The 21,724-nt window shown below is 37.2% G+C and overlaps 1 protein-coding gene across 15 annotated transcripts in view; it reads left to right on the top strand.

Annotated features, from left to right (window-relative positions):
- The window catches only part of SENP7 (SUMO specific peptidase 7), a 185,782-nt gene that overhangs the window by 158,784 nt on the left and 5,274 nt on the right, over window positions 1–21,724 (top strand). For 13 of the 15 annotated variants that reach the window (XM_055567971.1, XM_055567972.1, XM_055567975.1 and 10 more), the window contains 8 exons: window positions 88–221; window positions 1,585–1,701; window positions 8,041–8,163; window positions 12,568–12,660; window positions 13,299–13,423; window positions 14,401–14,453; window positions 20,951–20,994; window positions 21,086–21,154. In XM_055567971.1, the coding sequence (XP_055423946.1) occupies window positions 88–221; window positions 1,585–1,701; window positions 8,041–8,163; window positions 12,568–12,660; window positions 13,299–13,423; window positions 14,401–14,453; window positions 20,951–20,994; window positions 21,086–21,154 (758 nt within the window). Of the gene's footprint in view, window positions 1–87; window positions 222–1,584; window positions 1,702–8,040; window positions 8,164–8,829; window positions 9,084–12,567; window positions 12,661–13,298; window positions 13,424–14,400; window positions 14,454–20,950; window positions 20,995–21,085; window positions 21,155–21,724 lie in introns of those variants that run through there. The other 2 variants (XM_055567983.1, XM_055567986.1) reach the window with 2 other exon arrangements.

Below are 21,724 nucleotides of genomic sequence, written 5' to 3'. Positions count from 1 at the left end.
CTGACTTTGTCCCTTTGAGAGTTAATATGTATTTGTACAGGTATAAAGAGACCTTTTACTTTGCCTTTTTTTTTGGGGGGGGGTCAGCCCTCAAATACAGATACAGCCAAGCCTACTTACACCTTACTGCAGAAGCAAAGCAGTGGTTGCTACTCGCTTTCTATTACTTCTAATCCAGATGAGGAATGGCGAGAAGTCAGGCACACTGGACCTGTTCAGAAGTATGTACTGTGTCATATCCTGTTTGTAATAGGTGGGCACATTAGTAGTTTTCATTCATGTTGCTGATTTTAAGTATTTTACCTTTTTAAATGTTTTCAGTTTTGCTTTCTTGCTGACAGTTAATAATAAAAATAATCAAGAAAACAAGTCAATGCCACTTCACTTAGTTTTATGTTTTAATAAGTCAGAAATGGTAGCCAAGATGTCAAATGTGTCAAAGCCTTTATTGAAAATATTTGAATAGAAGTATAAGGTTTTTAAGATTATATATCCCATATCTGAATATATGGTAGGAAAAGAGAAATTGCTTACTAAAGTGTGCCTCAATTTTGGGTACTTTGAAGTTTATCAGAACTTCCCTTCACAAGTTACTTCTTGCTCATATTTGGTCTTTCTTGTGTCTTCTTATGGTAATAAAGTAGAATAAGGCAGTCTTTGCATTTGAGAATAATTTCTATTCCTCTACATGATTCCTTTTCTCTGTTAAAAAACAAACGGACAGCACAGGATAGGGAAGTAGTCATTAAATAGTTATTATCATTTTATGACTTAAAAATTTCCCATATTATTTAATTTAGGTGCAATGGTTATGAAGATTAAATCAATTGCAGTTGATTCTTACCTTCTTGAATCTTTCTAGTTCAACAAATACATATTATACCTTTATTATTGACTATATTTGTACAGTGAGTACCACCCTGTCTGTTTCAAGATTATAGCCAGAATTCACAACTGCTCTTATTTCTGAACTTTAAGAGAGGGAACCAAAGGAAAAAATGCCTAATTAGTTGTCATTTTGTTTTCCACTTCTTTCTGGTTGTGATCTGATGGTTTATTTCCTTTATTTTCTCCTAAGTTTTATATTGTAAGCATGTTGTTATGGGAAACTTGCCTCCTAAGTTCCCATGTATTTCTTCATTGTCCAGCTGGTATAGACTAGTTACTAGTAGGAGAACATAGTTTTTGACTGCTGACTGTTTTAGTCTTGGGTATTCAAACTTAACAGTGGAAACTGGAGCATAGAAGAATCTTATATGGTTTATTACTTCAGTTTGTTGAAAGTTAAATATTGTACAGAAGAGAGACATCCTCAGTGATAGTGAGATAACTTGTTGATTAGACAAAAGCTGAGACTAGCCCACATGGGAAGGACTGGAAATGAAAAGATACTCAGTGAGAGTACTATTAGTAGCTTGTGAAAACAAAGGAAGGAAAATATAGTTGATTGTGTTGTGTCAAATATTTTTACCCTAAGATTTTAGTTATTGAATACTACTGCTCTGTATTGTCCCAAAGAACAAATCCCTTTGAGACTAGAGTTTTCATTATTAATATATTTTACTTATATTTTTATTTTTTAAGGTTGATTGTATATCCTCCACCACCTACTAAAGGGGGTTTAGGAGTAACTAATGAAGATCTGGAGTGCTTAGAAGAAGGAGAGTTTCTTAATGATGTAATCATTGATTTCTATCTTAAGTAAGTACAGTGAAACATGATCATGTCACTATGTCATTTGTTTTACAGGTTTTGATGTGAATCTTAAAGTAAATACCTCTGAAGTATTTTAACTCTAGCTGAAAATAACCCACTAAAATTTCAGATTTGAAAAATTTTGTCTAGTGAAGTTTTCTAGTGTTGACAAGTTGTTTCATTCCTTTACTTCCCATAGATACTATATACTTCAGAAGAGTTATTCTTGTTTCATTTGTTTTCATTTTTGTTATTTGCTTGCTGTTGGTTGATACTTCCTTGACTCTTTTGTTGTTCAGTCACTAAGTCAGGTCCAACTCCTTGCGACCCCATGGACTGCAGCCTTCCAGGCTTCTCTGTCCTTCACCATCTCCTAGATTTTGCTCAAACTCATGTCCATTGAGTCAGTGATGCTTGATGCTTTGACTATAGTATTATTGACGAAAGTACTTACATAATGACAGATCACTTTGGGAACCAGGACGAAACAACTGTATAGTTCTTTATGTGTCCTTAAGCACTGTAGAAGTTAACCAACATTTTAAGAATCTATATCACTATTCTATTACAGTTTTCAATTTTTTATATAGCCAAGCTGAATGAATTTATAAAAAAGTTTTCTAAACTTTCATGCAGCAATAATTTGTCTCTTGTCCTCATTTTGTACTATTTCCTTAGACCCACATTTCTAACATTTATTTTTCAAGATGTCTCCTGATTATTTCACTGACCATTCCCAAATCAGTTTATTATCATCATATAATTTCAGCCCTATCATTTTAATAGTAGTGCTATCCTTATTCTAATAAGGATAAGACTTAAAAGTCTCATGTTACCATCTACGATTCTTCTTGGACTTTGTAGAATGAATCTCTAGAAGTTCTATTTGGGTCTTTTAAAAAATATCTTTCATGTATGTAGCTTTTTGAATATATGGAATATAATTATTATATAATAACTTAAAAAATGTCTTTTTCTACTTATTCTAGCATCCTTGTCAGTTCTGGGTTGGTTTCAATTGACTGATTTTTCCCCTTATTATGAGTCATACTGTTTTTCTTTTCTTCTTTGCATGTCTGGTGATATTTTTACTGAGTGCTGGTATATTACTATAAATATTTTTAAATTTTGTTTTGAAACAGATTATTTGGAAACTCTCCGCCATGACCCATCCATATTGGGTGGCCCTACACAGCATGGCTCATGGTTTCATTGAGCTAGACAAAACTGTGGTCCATGTGATCAGTTTGGTTAGTTGACTGTGACTGTGGTTTTCATTCTGTCTGCCCTCTGATGGAGAAGGATAAGAGGCTTATGGAAGCTTCCTGATGGCAGAGACTGACTAAGGGGGAAACTGGGTCTTGTTCTGATGGGCGAGGCCATGTTGGGTAAATCTTTAATCCAGTTTTCTGTTGATGGGAAAGGCTGTGTTCTTCCTTGTTGTTTGACCTGAGGCCAAACTATGGTGGAGGTAATGAAGATAATGGTGACCTCCTTCAAAAGGTCCTATGCATGCACTGCTGCACTCAGTGCCCCCCACCCTGTGCAGGCCACTGCTGACCTATGCCTCCTCCAGAGACTCTTGAACACTCATGGGCATGTCTGGGTCAGTTTCTAGTGGAGTCACTGCTCCTTTCTCCTGGGTCCTGGTGCACACAAGGTTTTGTTTGTGCCTTCCAAGAGCCTGTTTCCCCAGTCCTGTGTAAGTTCTGGTGGTTCTATGGTGGGGCTAATGGCAACCTCCTCCAAGAGGGCTTATGCCATACCCAGATCTGCTGCATGCAGAGCCCCTGTCCCTGGGGCAGGCCACTGCTAACCCATACCTCCACAGGAGACACTCAGACACAGTTCTGGCTCAGTCTCTGTGGGTTGGGCATGCATTTTGTGCACTTCCCAGGTCTGAGCAGCTCAAGCGACCAGGTTCTTGGAGAGTGCACTGTCCTAGGTGGGCTGTGGGTCTTAATCACCTCCTTGGTCCCGGTTGCTTGGTTTCCTGGGTGTGCCATGAGAGCACTATCTCAGATGTGCCATATGTCTCCTGGAGAGCTGATCTCAGGCTGCAACCCTCCTGGTGGCTGTCGACCATCCAGGATCTCAGGAAAATTTGGTTAGCAGCTGGGAGCCTGCTCACAGTTTGATGGAAGGTGCCATCTCTGGGGTTTAGATTACAGCAGCCCCTTGCCTTCCAGCTCTGGCTGTCGAAAGCCTGCCTCTCTGCCTCCGGGCGGGGAGGGGCCAGTATGCAGCCTGCTATCTCTCCTTTGGTGTTCACTCAATCCTTTGTTCTGTCAGCAAGCCAGGCTGTGCGTTAGGTTGTTAGGTTAGAGCCTTTCGTGGGAAAGTTCCTTTTCCACAGTTGCAGTTAGGCTTGTATTCTGTGGGTTTTCTTTTTTCTCTCCTGGTTATGTTGCCTTCTGAGATTCCAAAACTCCCCACAGACCCACCTGTGAGAAATCTGTATGTAGGTCAAGAAGCAACATTTAGAACTAGACATGGAACAACAGACTGGTTCCAGATCAGGAAAGGAGTACATCAAGGCTGTATATTGTCACCCTGCTTATTTAACTTATATGCAGAGTACATCAGCGAAATGCTGGGCTGGATGAAGCACAATGTGGAATCAAGATTGCTGGGAGAAATATCAAAAACCTCAGATATGTAGGTGACACTACCCTTAGGGCAGAAAGGGAAGAACTAAAGAGCCTCTTGATGAAAGTGAAAGAGGAGACTGAAAAAGTTGGCTTAAAACTCAACATTCAGAAAGCTAAGATCATGGCATCCGGTCCCATCACTTCATGGCAAATAGATGGGGAAACAATGAGAACAGTGAGAGACTTTGTTTTTTTGGGCTCCAAAAATCACTGCAGATGGTGACTGCAGCCATGAAATTAAAAGATGTTTGCTCCTTGGAAGAAAAGCTATGACCAACCTAGACAGCATATTAAAAAGCAGAGACTTGACTTTACCAACAAAGGTCTGTCTAGTCAAAGCTATGGTTTTTCCTGTGGTCATGTATGGATGTGAGAGTTGGACTGTGAAGAAAGCTGAGCACCAAAGAATTGATGCTTTTGAACTGTGGTGTTGGAGAGGCCTCTTGAGAGTCCCTTGAACTGCAAGGAGATCCAACCAGTCCATCCTAAAGGAGATCAGTCCTGAATATTCATTGGAAGGACTGATGTTGAAGCTGAAACTCCAATACTTTGGCCACCTGATGCAAAGAACTGACTCATTTGAAAAGACCTTGATGCTGGGAAAGATTGAAGGTGGGAGAAGAAGGGGACGACAGAGGAAAAGATGGTTGGATGGCATCACCAATGTGATGGACATGAGTTTGTGTAGGCTCTGGGAGTTGGTGATGGACAGGGAATCCTGGTGTGCTACAGTCCATGGGGTTGCAAAGAGTCAGACACGACTGAGAGACTGAACTGAACTGATTTGGAAACAGTTCAGTGGTTTTAAACTCTTGCTTTTTAAGACTTATTAGGTAAGACCAACAGATTAATCCCCACTACTGAGGAAAGACCCTTCTGAATAAGGTACTCAGTTTCTCATGAATTATGAGGTTTTCCAGCCTGGCTGGTAGCAACAGGCAGTATTCCTGCAATGAATGCTGGGTACCATTCTCTCTACTTTTTTCAGATAGTTCCTTTTCCAGTCTTAAGTGTCTTCCTTACGTAATGCAGTGATCAGTATTCTGCTAAATTCTTGAGGAGGATGCTCTGCATATGTTTGGAGTTTTCTGTCTACACTGCTTTTTCCTTTCCAGTATTCTGATCTGCAAACTCTGACTCTCAGCATCTCCTAAACTCAGGGAGTCTACATCTTTCACCTGGGTTATTAATTTCTGTATATGTTTGGAGTTTTCTGTCTATACTGCTTTTTCCTTTCCAGTATTCTGATCTGCAAACTCTGACTCTCAGCATCTCCTAAACTCAGGGAGTCTACATCTTTCACCTGGGTTATTGCTTTCTGTGTTGTAATCTGAAATGTATCAAGGCAGTAAGCTGAGGCAGTTATGGAGCTGACCATCTCTCAAGGGTCAGTATTCTTTGTTGCTGATGTGCCGTGTTTTAAAAACTATTGCTCCATGTATTTCGTTTGATTTTTTGCTTGTTTCAAATAGGAGTGTAAATCTGATCCCTCTTGTCTGGGCTGGAAGTGAAGTTTCCATTGTCATTGACTCTTCACCCTCTCTTTCTTTTCTACATACTCAGTTGCCTGAGTAGTAGATTTCATCTCTCAAATTCATTTATCTGTCTTCTGTCATCGATCTTTTTAGTATACTTACTGCTGCTAAGTCGCTTCAGTCGTGTCCGACTCTGTGCGACCCCATAGACGGCAGCCCATCAGGCTCCCCCGTCCCTGGGATTCTCCAGGCAAGAACACTGGAGTGGGTTGCCATCTCCTTCTCCAATGCATGAAAGGGAAAAGTGAAAGTGAAGTCGCTCAGTCGTGTCCGACTCTTCGCGACCCCATGGACTGCAGCCTACCAGGCTCCTCCGTCCATGGGATTTTCCAGGCAAGAGTGCTGGAGTGGGGTGCCATCGTCTTCTCCATTAGTATACTTATCTTATCTAAATTATTTTTTTATATCCTTTGTCTTTGTTTTTCTGTTAAGTATATTATTACCACCATTATTATTCATAAACCACTTCATGAATGCAATTCTCATTAGAAACTTTTATTAATTTCTTATTACCTGTCAAAGTGAGTTCAGTCAAGCATTTGAGTGTTTTGATAATATGACACTAATCTGTATTTTCTGCCATTTACTAATAACCCTGTGCCTATTGAATAGTCCAGCAAGTGAAAGTGAAGTCGCTCAGTTGTGTCCGACTCTTTGTGACCCCATGGATGGTAACCTACCAGGCTCCACGGTCCATGGGATTTTCCAGGCAAGAATACTGGAGTGGGCTGCCATTTCCTTCTTCAGGGGATCTTCCCAACCCAGGGATCGAACCCAGGTCTCCAGCAAAATTAAATTATAAACAGTCTACTAAACAAAGCCCATTCCTTAGTCACACTTCTGCCTTAATGCCCTGTTACTCTTGCTTCATGGAATATTCTCCTCTTTATCTTAACATGTTAAAATTTTATTCCCCTTTGAAATTTTACTCCCCTTCCTCACAAGTGTTACCTTCTTGAAAACCTTTCCTGATTAAACAGGTATTATTAACTCTCATAATATCTTTTTTTGTATCTCTTTTATGGTTCATATAATATTTTGCCCTATTTTAAAGTTATTGGTGGCATTATGATGATTTTTCCTTCTAAAGGTTGAGCATCTTACATCTTACTAAGTTTTGTAGCCCTAAGTAGTGTCAAATTTATATGTTATGAGATATATTAGATCATCTTTGGTGTTAATTTTGATATATTTTATTGGAAATAATTACTAAAACTTTATTTATAATTTGATTCTAATAGTATTTTTCTATACTTTTTTTTCACAGAGGTGCCTGTATCTCTGTCTCTTTGAATTCTTTTCAGAGGGGATCCTATGTTAATTTTTTAAACTACTTCCTAATTATTTTTAAAATTGATGAATATCTTTCAAGTAGGGAAGTGCACAAATTTTAAGTGTACAGCTCATGAATGTTCACATATATATGTATCCATGTCATCATCATTCAGATTAAGATAAAAGAATACTTGGAGCACACCAAAGGCATTCTTTGTGTCTCCTTTCACACAGTATATGCTCTGCATGACCACATTAAAAAAAATTCAAACTGAATTTGTCTTTTATGCTTTTTTAAAAAAAGAAATTTCAAGGTCATTTTTGAACCTTTTTAAACTATTAACAATATCAGAGTTCTGTAAATATGAGAGATTTAATCACTAAGCGATTGAAATAGAAGCTTGTGTTGAATTGTTTTATATGAAATGGACTAAGGATTTAGCGATTAGTAGTGTCTCAAGAGTTATTAAAGTTTCTCTAGATTTATTTAGGAATGTCATGGTTTTAGTTTTATATGTGATTGTATGATTTGATTAATATTTCCTTTTTACCCTCACTTTTCTGGGGCCAGGAACTTGTTTTTTCCCCCTCTTATTTAATGTTGCTAGTATAAATACGGTACTTAGCACATACTAGGAACTTAAGAAATACGTGTTAAGTAAATGAATGAGAAAATGGAAAATTTCTGCTTTAATTGACCTTGATAGAAGGTTAAGGTAGTTAAAGAACAACAACAAAAAAGATCTGAAATGAGAGCAAACTGCAAGATTGCTTTGACTCTAATTGGACATACAAATGAAGATTTTCAGAACTCATAAAATAATTGGAGGAAAACCAGGCAAAAACTAAAAATAACTTACTTTTGTGGTGTTGTTACTTTATAGGTATCTTATATTGGAGAAGGCATCAGATGAACTTGTTGAACGAAGTCATATTTTTAGTAGCTTTTTCTACAAATGCTTGACAAGAAAGGAAAATAATTTAACAGAAGATAATCCAAATCTTTCGTAAGTCAGTCTTCCAATGTACTTAAGTTTTAAGAGGAAAGCATTACTATTTTGATGCTCCTAGCAAAATACCTTCTTACTGTATTTCCTAGAGTGAGCAGTATTACCACTTGTGCATGTCTTGGGCCTGTCTGTTCTGAAAGGCATTTCTCACCCTTCCACTGTTCTGTTCCTCATCACAGGGAGGCTGATTCTTGCAGGTTGCATTTCCAGTTGTCTGTTAGAAATATTGGAGGTTGGATGGCAAGGAAAGATGTTAGGATGTTTCTTTCTTACCCTCTTTGCCTTGGGCAGTTATTATGATAGTGATTCTAGTTCATTTGTGGGCCCTTCTTTCACTGGACAGGCAGAGCTCTAACTTCCGTCTGGAGCCACTACTTCTTCACTCTCCCCTTCAGCATTGGGTGTAGCATTGTCCTACTGTGCCCAGCTCTGGTTGCCTCACTGATTGTCTTTTGTGGCTTTGCACTTTTTCTGTCACCACTGTAGACAATAATTTGCATTACATTTTATCTGTCTTAAATATATATGATTTATGTTTTCCTGGTTGGACTCTCACTAACATACTACTATTTAATTAAACTGAGGTAACATTATAAAAAATACTATGTTTGTCCCCACAATTTAGCTGAATTTCTGTCCAAGTATTTTTTTGATTAATTCTAGAACTTACAGAGCAGTGGTTCAGTTCAGTCACTCAGTTGTGTCCGACTCCCTGTGACCCCATGGACTGCAGCACGCCAGGCCTCCCTGTCCATCACCAACTCCCAGAGTCCACCCAAACTCATGTCCATCGAGTCAGTGATGCCATCCAGCCATCTCATCCTCTGTCATCCCCTTCTCCTCCCACCTTCAGTCTTTCCCAGCATCAGGGTCTGAGCAGTGGTTAGGGATAGGCAAAAAACAAGAAGGAGTGATTTTTTTTATCTTAGCAGTAACTTGAATAGTTGTGAGCAGAGAGCCATTTCATCTTTCTCCCCACCCCTAATACTCTGTGTGATAATCTATGTGGTAGGCATATGATAAAATTAAGAGTTTTTATTTTTTTTAAAAGTTAATGTAAACATCTGTCTACCACTTTACAAGGTATGTTTTTATACATTATTTATTCCCAAAACAGTGCTTTTAGATATGTAAGGCATTTTTCAGATGAGGAAGCAGGCCAATGAAGATTGTCAGAATTCTGATAAAGTGACAGACTGATGGTACTTAAATCTTTATCTTTTAACCGTTAGTCCAGAGATGTTTTTGTTTTACTTGATGGCCTTCAATAAGATGGCTGTGAGAGTTGTTTCATTCCATTAAAATAATAGGAGCAATAAGCAACTAAAAAGAGAATTAAATGGGTAAACTGAGTTTGTTGCATTGTTGGAGAAAAAGAATAGCAATAGAGAGAGTATTAACATTTATTGAGTACCTGCTTGGAACCAGGACAGTGAACATAAGGTTATTGTTTGATTCTACAATAGTCTTATGAGATAAATGGCCATTGTTGTGAACTGAAGCTTAAAAAAGTTAGATAAGTTATCAGAAGTTGGATATAGCTTTCCGATGTCAAAGTTCAAGCTCTTTCTCTTATTTATAGTATTGCAGCTGTATAGTTTATGGTCTAAATTGGAACACTTGAGTGAATAAAAGGAGGCTCTATTAATAGCTACACTGGGCAACCTGTGTATATTGGTTGTATACCTAGACAAACTGGAATGTGTGGTCATCCGTATTTTGAGTGTCTTTATAGGTTTGAAATTTGTGCTGGTAGACAAGGCCTTCCAGGATCAACTAAGAAGAAAATCACAGTTTGAAAATATTCCTTGTAATTAGGGTTAACGGAGGGGGATATATGGAAGGGGAGGATGTAGTAAACAAATTAGATATTTAACATTTCTCATGCCCTCCTCTTTTATTTTATGTGTATTGAAATTGATGGTTGGCACCCTACACTTAATCCCACATTTTGTGTTAAGATTACTAGTCAGTGTGGAGATTATGCAGTTGGCATACCTACTTAGAAACTGAGGAAATGAAAATGTAGATTCTGCTGTATTAAAAATTTGTTTTTGATTAAAAAATTAGAAAAAACCTAGATGTTATTTGCCTGATCATATATAAACATAAGACAAAAATAAATTAGATGAGTGACTTCTTCCAGGGTAAGAGAGATATTACATATATCTTATGCATAATATATCTTCATATACACATACCCATATACATATGAACACATACATACATATACACACACCAATACTCATACTAATGCTTGGCTAATGTGTATATATTTAGTATTCACACAAAGAACCCCTACAAATTGGCTTAAAAAAAAAAGAATCCAGAAACAAACTTGCAAGGGATACAAACCATAATTTATGGCCAATGAAACCTACAGGAAGCTCAAGCTATTAACGTTAGGAAATAGCAGACTAAATGATAGACACAGTCATCACTCTGGTTTATGAGATTCAGCAAGATCCAATTCTGTCCATCTCCCTAAACTCATCTCACAACTTCCTCTCCCTTCATTTACTATACTTCAGCTCAGCCTGCCTCCTTTTAGTTTTTGAATATGCTAAGCTCTTTGCTGTTTTCTGACAGAAATTTCTTCTCCTGGCACTTTTTTTTTTTCTGTCCTGGTGCTTCTTAGTTTATTTTAAAACTATTTCTAATAATTTTTATATTTGCTTTTTTCTTTTCAGTTTCTCATTCTAAAATATAAGCTCCATAAGGTCGGGGACTGCATCTGTCTTTTTTTCTACTCTATACCTGGTACATTTTGCTCAGTTCTTAGAACATACTAGGAACTCAAAACAAAAGATAATAATGTATGTTATTGAACAAGGAGGGAACTGTTAGACATTTAATTGAGAATTTTCCAGTTAGTTAGGAACAGAGTGTAAGAGATTATATTGTGGCCCTATATTCCCGCTTATCATCCTTGCTCCATCCAATGTCTGATGTATTCCCAGTGACGTAAGGTTAGCATAATCAGGAAATTTATCAAATACCAACATAAAACAAAAGAAAACCAGCTGTCTCTTTTAAGATTTTTCAAATGGAAAACAATGAGATTCTGTACTAGGTAAAAATAATTATTTATAATCATTGTAATGGTTGGATCACTTTGAAATAAGAAAATTGGTAAACATATGACTCATTAGTTTACAAAGTTGTTCTTTTGCGTAGTGTCTGATTCCTACCACATCTTTTAGCCCATTCTAGATTCCATTTTACTCCCAACATCTACTCCCGTGAGTTTGGTTAGATATTCTCATGGACAGGGATAGAGCAAAGATATCTGTTTCCTGTGTTACTTGGTATATAAATATATAAGAACAAACCATTGTTTGTTTAATTTTCTAACTAAAAAGAGGTCTTTCCTATGACTGAGCCAAATGTCATACCATAACCTTCTTTTCGCAACTGTGAAATGCCATCCCTTTCCTAGAACCTTTTTTGACATCCAAACTTGGTTTGATATCTTCCTTCTTTAACTCCCTAATGACATAAAGAAAAGGAACTATTATTTGTGTGTGCCAACCTTTCTCTTGATGGTTTTCTTAGATGCCATCACCATAATTCATTTGTATCCCTTATGAAACTTATATTTTAGTTATTTGTTGTAGTTTTTTTTCTGTCTTCATTATTTTGTAAATTCCTTTAGGGCAGTGTGAGTGATTTTCATTATTAGGAATCCAATATTAAAGAAATAAAATAAAAGATGGATGGTGCATATGCTTAACTCGTCCTATGATGTTCTTTTTTTTTGATGTGGACCATTTCTAAAGTCTTTATTGAATTAGTTACAATATTGCTTCTGTTGTATGTTTTGGTTTTTTGGCCAGGAGGCATGTGGAATCTTAACTCCCAGACCAGGGATCGAACCTGCATCCTCTGCATTGGAAAGCAAAGTCTTAACCACTGAACTACCAGGGAATTCCTTGTTCTATAATATTCTTATAAATGAGATAAAGGGAGAAGAGTTTCATCTTTAAAAATTTAAGAATATATACCTCATCCCTCCTCTTCCGTTAAGTTTTAACAACTCCCTCATTACACATACAACATTTAGACAGTTCTGTTAAGGTTTAATGATAGTATTTTATATCAGAATAAATAGGTATAGCTGTTCATATTCAGTTGTTCCCACTTTTAGAATCTCTAGAGCATTTTATGAATTGCTGCCTTTCTCTTATCCGTTATTTTATGTTTGTAAATAGCGGTCATATTTAAAAACAGCCAGATGTTAATAAAAGCACATTTTCCAGTCTGTTAAATATTATGTATCTTGAAGAAAATGGTTAAATAAACTAAAAGTAGCATTTTTCAGTGTATAAAATGACTCTTGAAATTCTTATCTTAAATTTTGAATTTTTTGTCTACCAAATATATCTATCTTTTTATTCCCAGAATGGCTCAGAGAAGACATAAGAGAGTAAGAACATGGACTCGTCACATAAACATCTTTAACAAAGATTACATCTTTGTGCCTGTAAATGAGTCGTGAGTATTTCAGATTATTTTTTTTTAAAAATTGGAGGGTGGAGAAAAGTACTTTGTGCATTTTTAGATTAGTAATCAGTAAAAAAGTATGGGTATATCAATCAAGGTGTTACATTTAAATTTTTTCTAAGGAAGTAGCTAAAATAAATGAGATTATTTGTCTTGGATTTTGGTTTGACAGTGCTGATGTTGTATATAGTGAAAAAAATAAAATGACAAAAGCCCACAAGACTATAATGACTGAGGCATAGAGTTTTTTTTTTGGAGGTGAGGGGTACTCGAGAAAAGATTTTCTAAACAAAAAAGGAAAAGCATTCAGGGTGAATCTTCAAATATTTAAGAGAACAAACTCTTTAAGCACTAAAAGAAAAAAAGATGATGCTGTAAGTCTGTTTATTTATTAAAGCAAATCCTCAGCAGGAAATATTAATTATATAAAAGTAAGTTTGAATTACTCAGATTTTAGCCTAAGAAGTCGTAGTACTTTTTAAAATTAGTTGTGAAATGTTTGTTCAGGTATTACAGTGAACTTCTTCAGATTTAATATTTGTCATACCCACCTTCTCAGCTATAGTTCTAGAACATATTCTTCTATATTGTTTAGATTTTGTGTTAAGATTATATTTCTTTTTCAACAGGTCTCACTGGTATCTTGCAGTCATTTGTTTTCCATGGTTAGAAGAAGTTGTGTATGAAGATTTTCCACAAACTATACCCCAGCACTCCCAGGCTGAGGAATCCCACCATGACAGCAGAACAATAGGTGATAAACTTAATGTGGATCATATTTTTAATAATGATGGTAAAGTTAAAATGATAATAGAGAACAATATGAGGTTGAAAGGTAGTATAAATAGTATAATTATTTTTTATCATTTAGTTTATTAGAAGAAATATCTGAAATTTTCATGTAGACTCATATATAAACAAAATGGAATTTTCAAGTTATACTGTTATATCAAGTTTATCATAGCACTTTTTATAAAATATTCTTGCTAAGAATTCATATCATGTATCTTCAGGCATAACTTGAAATCTACCCTTTTTTTCTTTCTCTTGGTATAAATCAAGACAGGTTGTGTTGACATTTGTAATTTTATTAGGTAATATAGGGGTCTCTTTCTTCCATGATTTTTATGTTGCAACCCAGATAGATCTTAAGTAGGTAAATAAGCCTACTTTCTTTGAGAAAAAAATCAAACTATATTTTATAGCTGTAGCCTAAGCAGCAAGCACAATTAATATTAGTCATTAACATTAATACTAGCCAAAGCCTGTATCTTTTGTGGGAGAAAGAAAAGCTGAAAAAATAACTGATTATTTTCAATTTTGTCTAATTCTTCTGTGCTGTAAAAGTTTATTTATGCAATACCCTATGATCATATGTTAGAAGAATTATTACTAGGTGAATTAATGGACCTCTGCATTAAAACAGCAGAGATTTTGATAAATGAGCATTCTATGAAGGTTGTCTTTTTATAGGAAATTGGCCCAGCTAACTGGTATTTCAAGATTTGGCTGTAGGGTTTATGTATTGTCTGATGACAGCTAATTAAGCATTGTCTGTTTTATCTATCACTTGAATTTTTTTGTAATATTAACCATTAAAAAAAATTGAGTAGTTCCCAGGTATTCTTTTTCCTTTAACTACTAGTGTGCATACACATTACATTTTTTATCCCACTACTTTGTAGTAGACATAAAATAAACACACATAACTGTTTTGTTATTTCTAACTAGATAATGATCTGCATACTTCTTCCGCACTGTCCTCAGGTACAGAAGATTCTCAAGTAAGTGTGTTTTTATAAATGTGAAGGGAGGAAAACTCATGAATATAACAATTCTCTCTCTTAAATAAGGCTTAGCTAGGTAGGCTATGACAGATACAGGTGGACCATATGATTAAATTATGCTGATTTATGAGAAGGCAATGGCAGCCCACTCTAGTACTCTTGCCTGGAGAATCCCATGGACGGAGGAGCCTGGTGGGCTGCAGTCCATGGGGTCACTAAGAGTCGGACACGACTGAGTGGCTTCACTTTCACTTTTCACTTTCATGCATTGGAGAAGGAAATGGCAACCCACTCCATTATTCTTGCCTGGAGAATCCCAGGGACAGGGGAGCCTGGTGGGCTGCCGTCTATGGGGTCGCACAGAGCGACTTAGCAGCAGCAGCATGATTCTTTGATTTATTTTGTTGGTATAGGAAAGATATCAAGGGAAATTGTCTTTCTTTTTGCATCTGTTTATCTTACTTTAACTTCCTAGATTCATTTATTTAGTACTTTATCTGATCATCTTGGTCAGCTACTTTTCCAATTTCTATGGGAAAATGTACTTTTATTCTTCATCATTTCATCAGTTTTTGCAAGAATTGTTGTTCACTTGTTGTCATATCTGACTCTTTGTGATCCCATGGACTACAGCATGCCAGGCTTCCCTGTCCTTCTCCCAGAGTTTGCTCAAATCCATGTCCATTGAGTTGGTGATGCTATCCAACCATCTCATCCTCTGTTGCCTCCTTCTCTTCCTGCCCTCAGTCTCTCCCAGCATCAGGGTCTTTTTCAGCGAGACAGCTCTTTGTATCAGGTGGTCAAAATATTGGAGCTTCAGCTTCAGCATCAGTCCTCCAATCAATATTCAGGGTTGATTTCCTTTAGGATTGACTGGTTGGATCTCCTTGCAGTCCAGAGACTCTCAAGAGTCTTGTCCAACAACACAATTCAAAAGCATAAATTTTTCAGTGCTCAGCCTTCTTTGGGCTTCCCTTGTGGCTCAGCTGGTAAGGAATCTGCCTGTAATGTGGGAGATGGGATTCGATCCCTGGGTTGGGAAGATCCCCTGGAGAAGGGAAAGGCTACCCACTCCAGTATTCTAGCCTAGAGAATTCCATGGACTGTATAGTTCATGGAGTTGCAAAGAGTCTGACACGACTGAGTGACTTGCACTTTCAGCCTTCTTTAAGTTCCTGCTCTCACATCTGTACATGACTGCTGGAAAAACCATAGCTTTGACTATACAAACCTTTGTCAGCAAAGTGTTGTCTCTGGTTTTAATACACTGTGTAGGTTTGTCTTGCTTTCCTTCCAAGGACCAAGTGTCTTTTCATGGCTGCAGTCACCTTCCACAGTGATTTTGGAGCCTAAATCTGTCACTGTTTCTACTTTTTCCTCTTCTGTTTGCCGTGAAGTGATGGGACCAGATGCCATGATCTTAGTTTTTTGACTGTTGAGTTGAAAGCCAGCTTTTTTACTCTCCTCTTTCACCAACATCAAGAGGCTCTTTAGTTCTTCACTTTCTGCCACTAGAGTAGTATCATTTGCATACCTGAGGTTGTTGATATTTTTCCTGACCATCTTGATTCCAGCCTGTGATTCATCCAGTCCAGCATTTCATATGATGTACTCCTCATAGAAGTTAAATAAGCAGGGTGACAGTATACAGCCTTGACATACTCCTTTCCCAATTTTGAACCATTCTGTTGTTCCATGTCCCGTTCTGACTGTTGCTTCTTGACCCACATATAGGTTTCTCAGGAGACAGGTAAGGTGTTCTGGTATTCCCATGTCTTTTAAGAATTTTCCATAGTCAAAGGCTTTTTGCATAGTCAATGAAGCAGAAGTGGATGTTTTTCTGGAATTCCATTGCTTTCTCTATGATTCAATGAATGTTGGCAATTTGATCTCTATTTCCTCTGCCTTTTCTAAATCCAGCTGGTACATCTGGAAATTCTCAGTTCACATACTGCTGAAGCCTAGCTCGAAGGGTTTTTAGCATTACTTTCCTAGCATGTGAAATGAATGCAATTGTGTGATAGTTTGAACATTCTTTGGCATTGCCCTTCTTTGGGACTGGATTGAAAACTGACTTTTTCTAGTCCTGTGGCTACTGCTGAGTTTTCCAAATTTGCTGGTATATTGAGTGAGCACTTTAATAGCATTATCTTTTAGGATTTGAAATAGCTCAACTGGAATTCCATCACCTCCACTAGCTTTGTTCATAGTAATGCTTCCTAAAGCCCACTTGACATCACACTCCAGGTTTTCTGTTTCTAGGTGAGTGACCACACTATCATGGTTATACAGGCCATTAATCCAGGTCATTAAGACCTTTTTTTGTATAGTTCTGTATATTCTTGCTGACGCTCCTTAATCCCTTCTGCTTCTGTTAGGTCCTTACTGTTTCTTTTTTCATGCCCATTGTTGCATGAAATGTTCTCTTGATATCTCCAATTTTCTTGAAGAGATCTCTAGTCTTTCCCATTCTATTGTTTCCCTTTATTTCTTTGTATTGGTTATGTAAAAAAGCTTTCTTACCTCTCCTTACTATTCTCCTTAACTCTGCATTCAGTTGGATATATCTTTCTCTTTTCCTCTTGCCTTTTGCTTCTCTGCTTTTCTCAGCCTCCTCAGACAACCACTTTGCCTTCTTGCATTTTTTTTTCCTTTGGGATGGTTTTGGTCACCACCTCCTATACAATATTTTACATTCCACTTTCTATTTTTATAAATTGTTGGTAAAAATCATTCAAAGTGGACTCATGGTTAATCCATATGACTTCTGTGGCTAAGATAGTTACTGTTAACTTTTCTTCAAATATACCTCTAAACTGATATTTATGGTCTAGATTTGGTATCTTAATTGATTAAGGTAGTCACCTAATTATTTTTCTTACATACAGATAGCAGTAGCCTCGCTGGCAAAGGCTTATGTCTTTATTGTCACTGGAACAGACTGGGCAGAAGGAAGGTTTTCTTCTTTAATGTCACCGTGGCGGAATAGGGGAGTTTTTTTCTTGCTTCTAGAGCCAGGTTTCCCAAATTGAGTTCTGTTTTAAGATGCATTTATGATAAAAAGGATTTTAAAGTCAGTTAAGCTGAGTAACTGAGTAACATCATGGTCAGCAAAAGAGTCTGAAATGCAGTACTTGGATGCAATCTCAAAAATGACAGAATGATCTCTGTTCATTTCCAAGGCAAACCATTCAATATCACAGTAATCCAAGTCTATGCCCCAACCAGTAATGCTGAAGAACCTGAAGTTGAACGGTTCTATGAAGACCTACAAGACCTTTTAGGACTAACACCCAAAAAAGATGTCCTTTTCATTATAGGGGACTGGAATGCAAAAGTAGGAAGTCAAGAAACACCTGGAGTAACAGGCAAATTTGGCCTTGGAATACGGAATGAAGCAGGGCAAAAACTAATAGAGTTTTGCCAAGAAAATGCACTGGTCATAACAAACACCCTCTTCCAACAACACAAGAGAAGACTCTATACATGGGCATCACCAGATGGTCAACACCGAAATTAGATTGATTATATTCTTTGCAGCCAAAGATAGAGAAGCTTATACAGTCAGCAAAAACAAGACCAGGAGCTGACTGTGGCTCAGATCCTGAACTTATTGCCAAATTCAGACTTAAATTGAGGAAAGTAGGGAAAACCACTTCACCATTCAGGTATGACCTAAGTCAAATCCCTTATGATTATACAGTGGAAGTGAGAAATAGATTTAAGGGCCTAGATCTGATAGATAGAGTGCCTGATGAACTATGGAATGAGGTTCATGACATTGTACAGGAGACAGGGATCAAGACCATCCCCAAGAAAAAGAAATGCAAAAAAGCAAAATGGCTGTCTGGGGAGGCCTTACAAATAGCTGTGAAAAGAAGAGAAGCGAAAAGCAAAGGAGAAAAGGAAAGATATAAGCATCTGAATGCAGAGTTCCAAAGAATAGCAAGAAGAGATAAGAAAGCCTTCCTCAGCGATCAATGCAAAGAAATAGAGGAAAACAACAGAATGGGAAAGACTAGAGATCTCTTCAAGAAAATTAGAGATACCAAGGGAACATTTCATGCAAAGATGGGCTCGATAAAGGACAGAAATGGTATGGACCTAACAGAAGCAGAAGATATTAAGAAGAGATGGCAAGAATACACAGAAGAACTGTACAAAAAAGATCTTCACGACCCAGATAATCACGATGGTGTGATCACTGACCTAGAGCCAGACATCCTGGAATGTGAAGTCAAGTGGGCCTTACAAAGCATCACTACGAACAAAGCTAGTGGAGGTGATGGAATTCCAGTTGAGCTATTCCAAATCCTGAAAGATGATGCTGTGAAAGTGCTGCACTCAATATGCCAGCAAATTTGGAAAACTCAGCAGTGGCCACAAGACTGGAAAAGGTCAGTTTTCATTCCAATCCCAAAGAAAGGCAATGCCAAAGAATGCTCAAACTACCGCACAATTGCACTCATCTCACACGCTAGTAAAGTAATGCTCAAAATTCTCCAAGCCAGGCTTCAGCAATATGTGAACCGTGAACTTCCTGATGTTCAAGCTGGTTTTAGAAAAGGCAGAGGAACCAGAGATCAAATTGCCAACATCCACTGGATCATGGAAAAAGCAAGAGAGTTCCAGAGAAACATCTATTTCTGCTTTATTGACTATGCCAAAGCCTTTGACTGTGTGGATCACAATAAACTGTGGAAAATTCTGAAAGAGATGGGAATACCAGACCACCTGACCTGCCTCTTGAGAAATTTGTATGCAGGTCAGGAAGCAAGTTAGAACTGGACATGGAACAACAGACTGGTTCCAAATAGGAAAAGGAGTTCGTCAAGGCTGTAAATTGTCACCCTGCTTATTTAACTTATATGCAGAGTACATCATGAGAAACGCTGGACTGGAAGAAGCACAAGCTGGAATCAAGATTGCTGGGAGAAATATCAATAACCTCAGATATGCAAATGACATCACCCTTATGGCAGAAAGTGAAGAGGAACTAAAGAGCATCTTGATGAAAGTGAAAGAGGAGAGTGAAAAAGTTGGCTTAAAGCTCAACATTCAGAAAACTAAGATCATGGCATCTGGTCCCATCACTTCATGGCAAATAGATGGGGAAACAGTATCAGACTTTATTTTTTGGGCTCCAAAATCACTGCAGATGGTGACTGCAGCCATGAAATTAAAAGACGCTTACTCCTTGGAAGGAAAGTTATGACCAACCTAGATAGCATATTCAAGCAGAGACACTACTTTGCCAACAAAGGTCCGTCTAGTCAAGGCTATGGTTTTTCCTGTGGTCATGTATGGATGTGAGAGTTGGACTGTGAAGAAGGCTGAGCGCCGAAGAATTGATGCTTTTGAACTGTGGTGTTGGAGAAGACTCTTGAGAGTCCCTTGGACTGCAAGGAGATCCAACCAGTCCATTCTGAAGGAGATCAGCCCTGGGATTTCTTTGGAGGGAATGATGCTGAAGCTGAAACTCCAGTACTTTGGCCATCTCATGCGAAGAGTAACTCATTGGAAAAGACTCTGTTGCTGGGAGGGATTGCGGGCAGGAGGAGAAGGGGACGACAGAGGATGAGATGCCTGGATGGCATCACTGACTTGATGGGTGTGAGTCTGAGTGAACTCCGGGATTTGGTGATGGACAGGGAGGTCTGGCGTGCTGCGATTCATGGGGTCGCGAAGAGTCGGACAGGACTGAGTGACTGAACTGAACTGAAGCTGAGTAAATCCTGTGTTCTATTTCCATCTTTGAAATTTACTGTTATATTAGCATAATAAAAATAACTGAGAAGTTCTGCATATTAAAGAAAGTTTTATCTATTGATTCTTAAATTTATCAGCAAAAATAACAAAATACCCCATCTCTTGTCCTTGAAAGTGAAAGTGAAAAGTTGCTCAGTTGTGTCCAACTCTTTGCAACCCCATTATACAGTTCATGGAATTCTCCAGGCCAGAATACTGGAGTGGGTAGCCTTTCCCTGCTCCAGGGGATCTTCCCAACCCAGGGATCGAACCCAGGTCTCCCACTTTGCAGGTGGATTCTTTACCAGCTGAGCCACAAGGATAGCCCTCTCTTGTCCCTTAATATACATTAATTCTTTGCTTCTTGTGCTTCAAAAGGAAGAAGTGTGTCGCTACTGACTTCATTTACTGAGTTAAGAAAATGTTATTAAGGACAGATTCAATTAACTTGTTTATCTTTGTTTAAGATGGCAACTCTGAATACAAGTAATTCAAGTTCCAGTTTGTTTTTTAGGCTATTTTAAAGCTCCATAACTTCTTAAGGTCACATGTAAAAGTTTATAAACTCTTTCACCAGTGACAGAAAATAATAAATTTTAAAAATGAATTTGGCTTAGTTGAGATGATGAAAAGAACTCTCATTTGAAATTTTAAAGTTATTTGAAACATTTTTTAAAATGACTGAAAATTTATTTATTCAAGCTGGCTTTGATTTCAAAGTCATAAAAATTCATATGTTATTTCAGAGTCCTGAGATGAATGTGACAGTACCAAAGAAGATGTGTAAAAGGTGCGTACATGCTGTGACACATAGTTTAGATATTTATGTTTACTTCATATACAAATACATACATCTTGACTTCTTTCTTTGCTTTTCATAGGCCATGCATTCTCATACTAGATTCCTTGAAAGCTGCTTCTATACAAAACACAGTTCAGAATTTACGAGAGTAAGTAGTGATGATTTTACTATAATCTCAATAATTGGTAAGTTGACTTAAGAATTACTTAAAAGATTAGATCAGAAGTTATATTCTATTAAGTACTTAGGTGAGGTCTATAAATCTAATTAATAATAACCCCATTATGTATAAAACATTTCTCAAGGATTTATATTGAAAGTAAATTTGAAATTTGTATTCACAATTGAACAAAAGTAACACTTTAGGAAAAAAAAAACTCTTTCACATTCTTATTTTGTGTGTCTGGTGGTAATTTTAAAATTTGCTATAGGATCTGGAAAAAACTAGCAACTGAAGTTTACTTTGTAAATATAAGTGACTTATATAAGTTGTAAAAGTTGAGTTGTTGTAAAAAGTCTAGTTTTTAGTTTGAAATTCAGATGATTTTATTAGCATTTTTGAAGCCTCACAAGTTATAATTTGTGCTGTTAAGGTTTAAGTCTTTTGAAATGTGGCTGGAGGCAACATATTTGGCAGCAGATGTTTTTACATCTTCGTGAAAGTTTGAAAGTGAAAAGTGAAAGTGAAGTCGCTCAGTCGTGTCCGACTCTTTGTGAC

The sequence above is a fragment of the Bubalus kerabau genome, chromosome 2, assembly GCF_029407905.1.
Source record: "Bubalus kerabau isolate K-KA32 ecotype Philippines breed swamp buffalo chromosome 2, PCC_UOA_SB_1v2, whole genome shotgun sequence".
Taxonomy (NCBI): Eukaryota; Metazoa; Chordata; class Mammalia; order Artiodactyla; family Bovidae; genus Bubalus; species Bubalus kerabau.
This window is presented reverse-complemented; position numbering and strand designations above follow the sequence as displayed.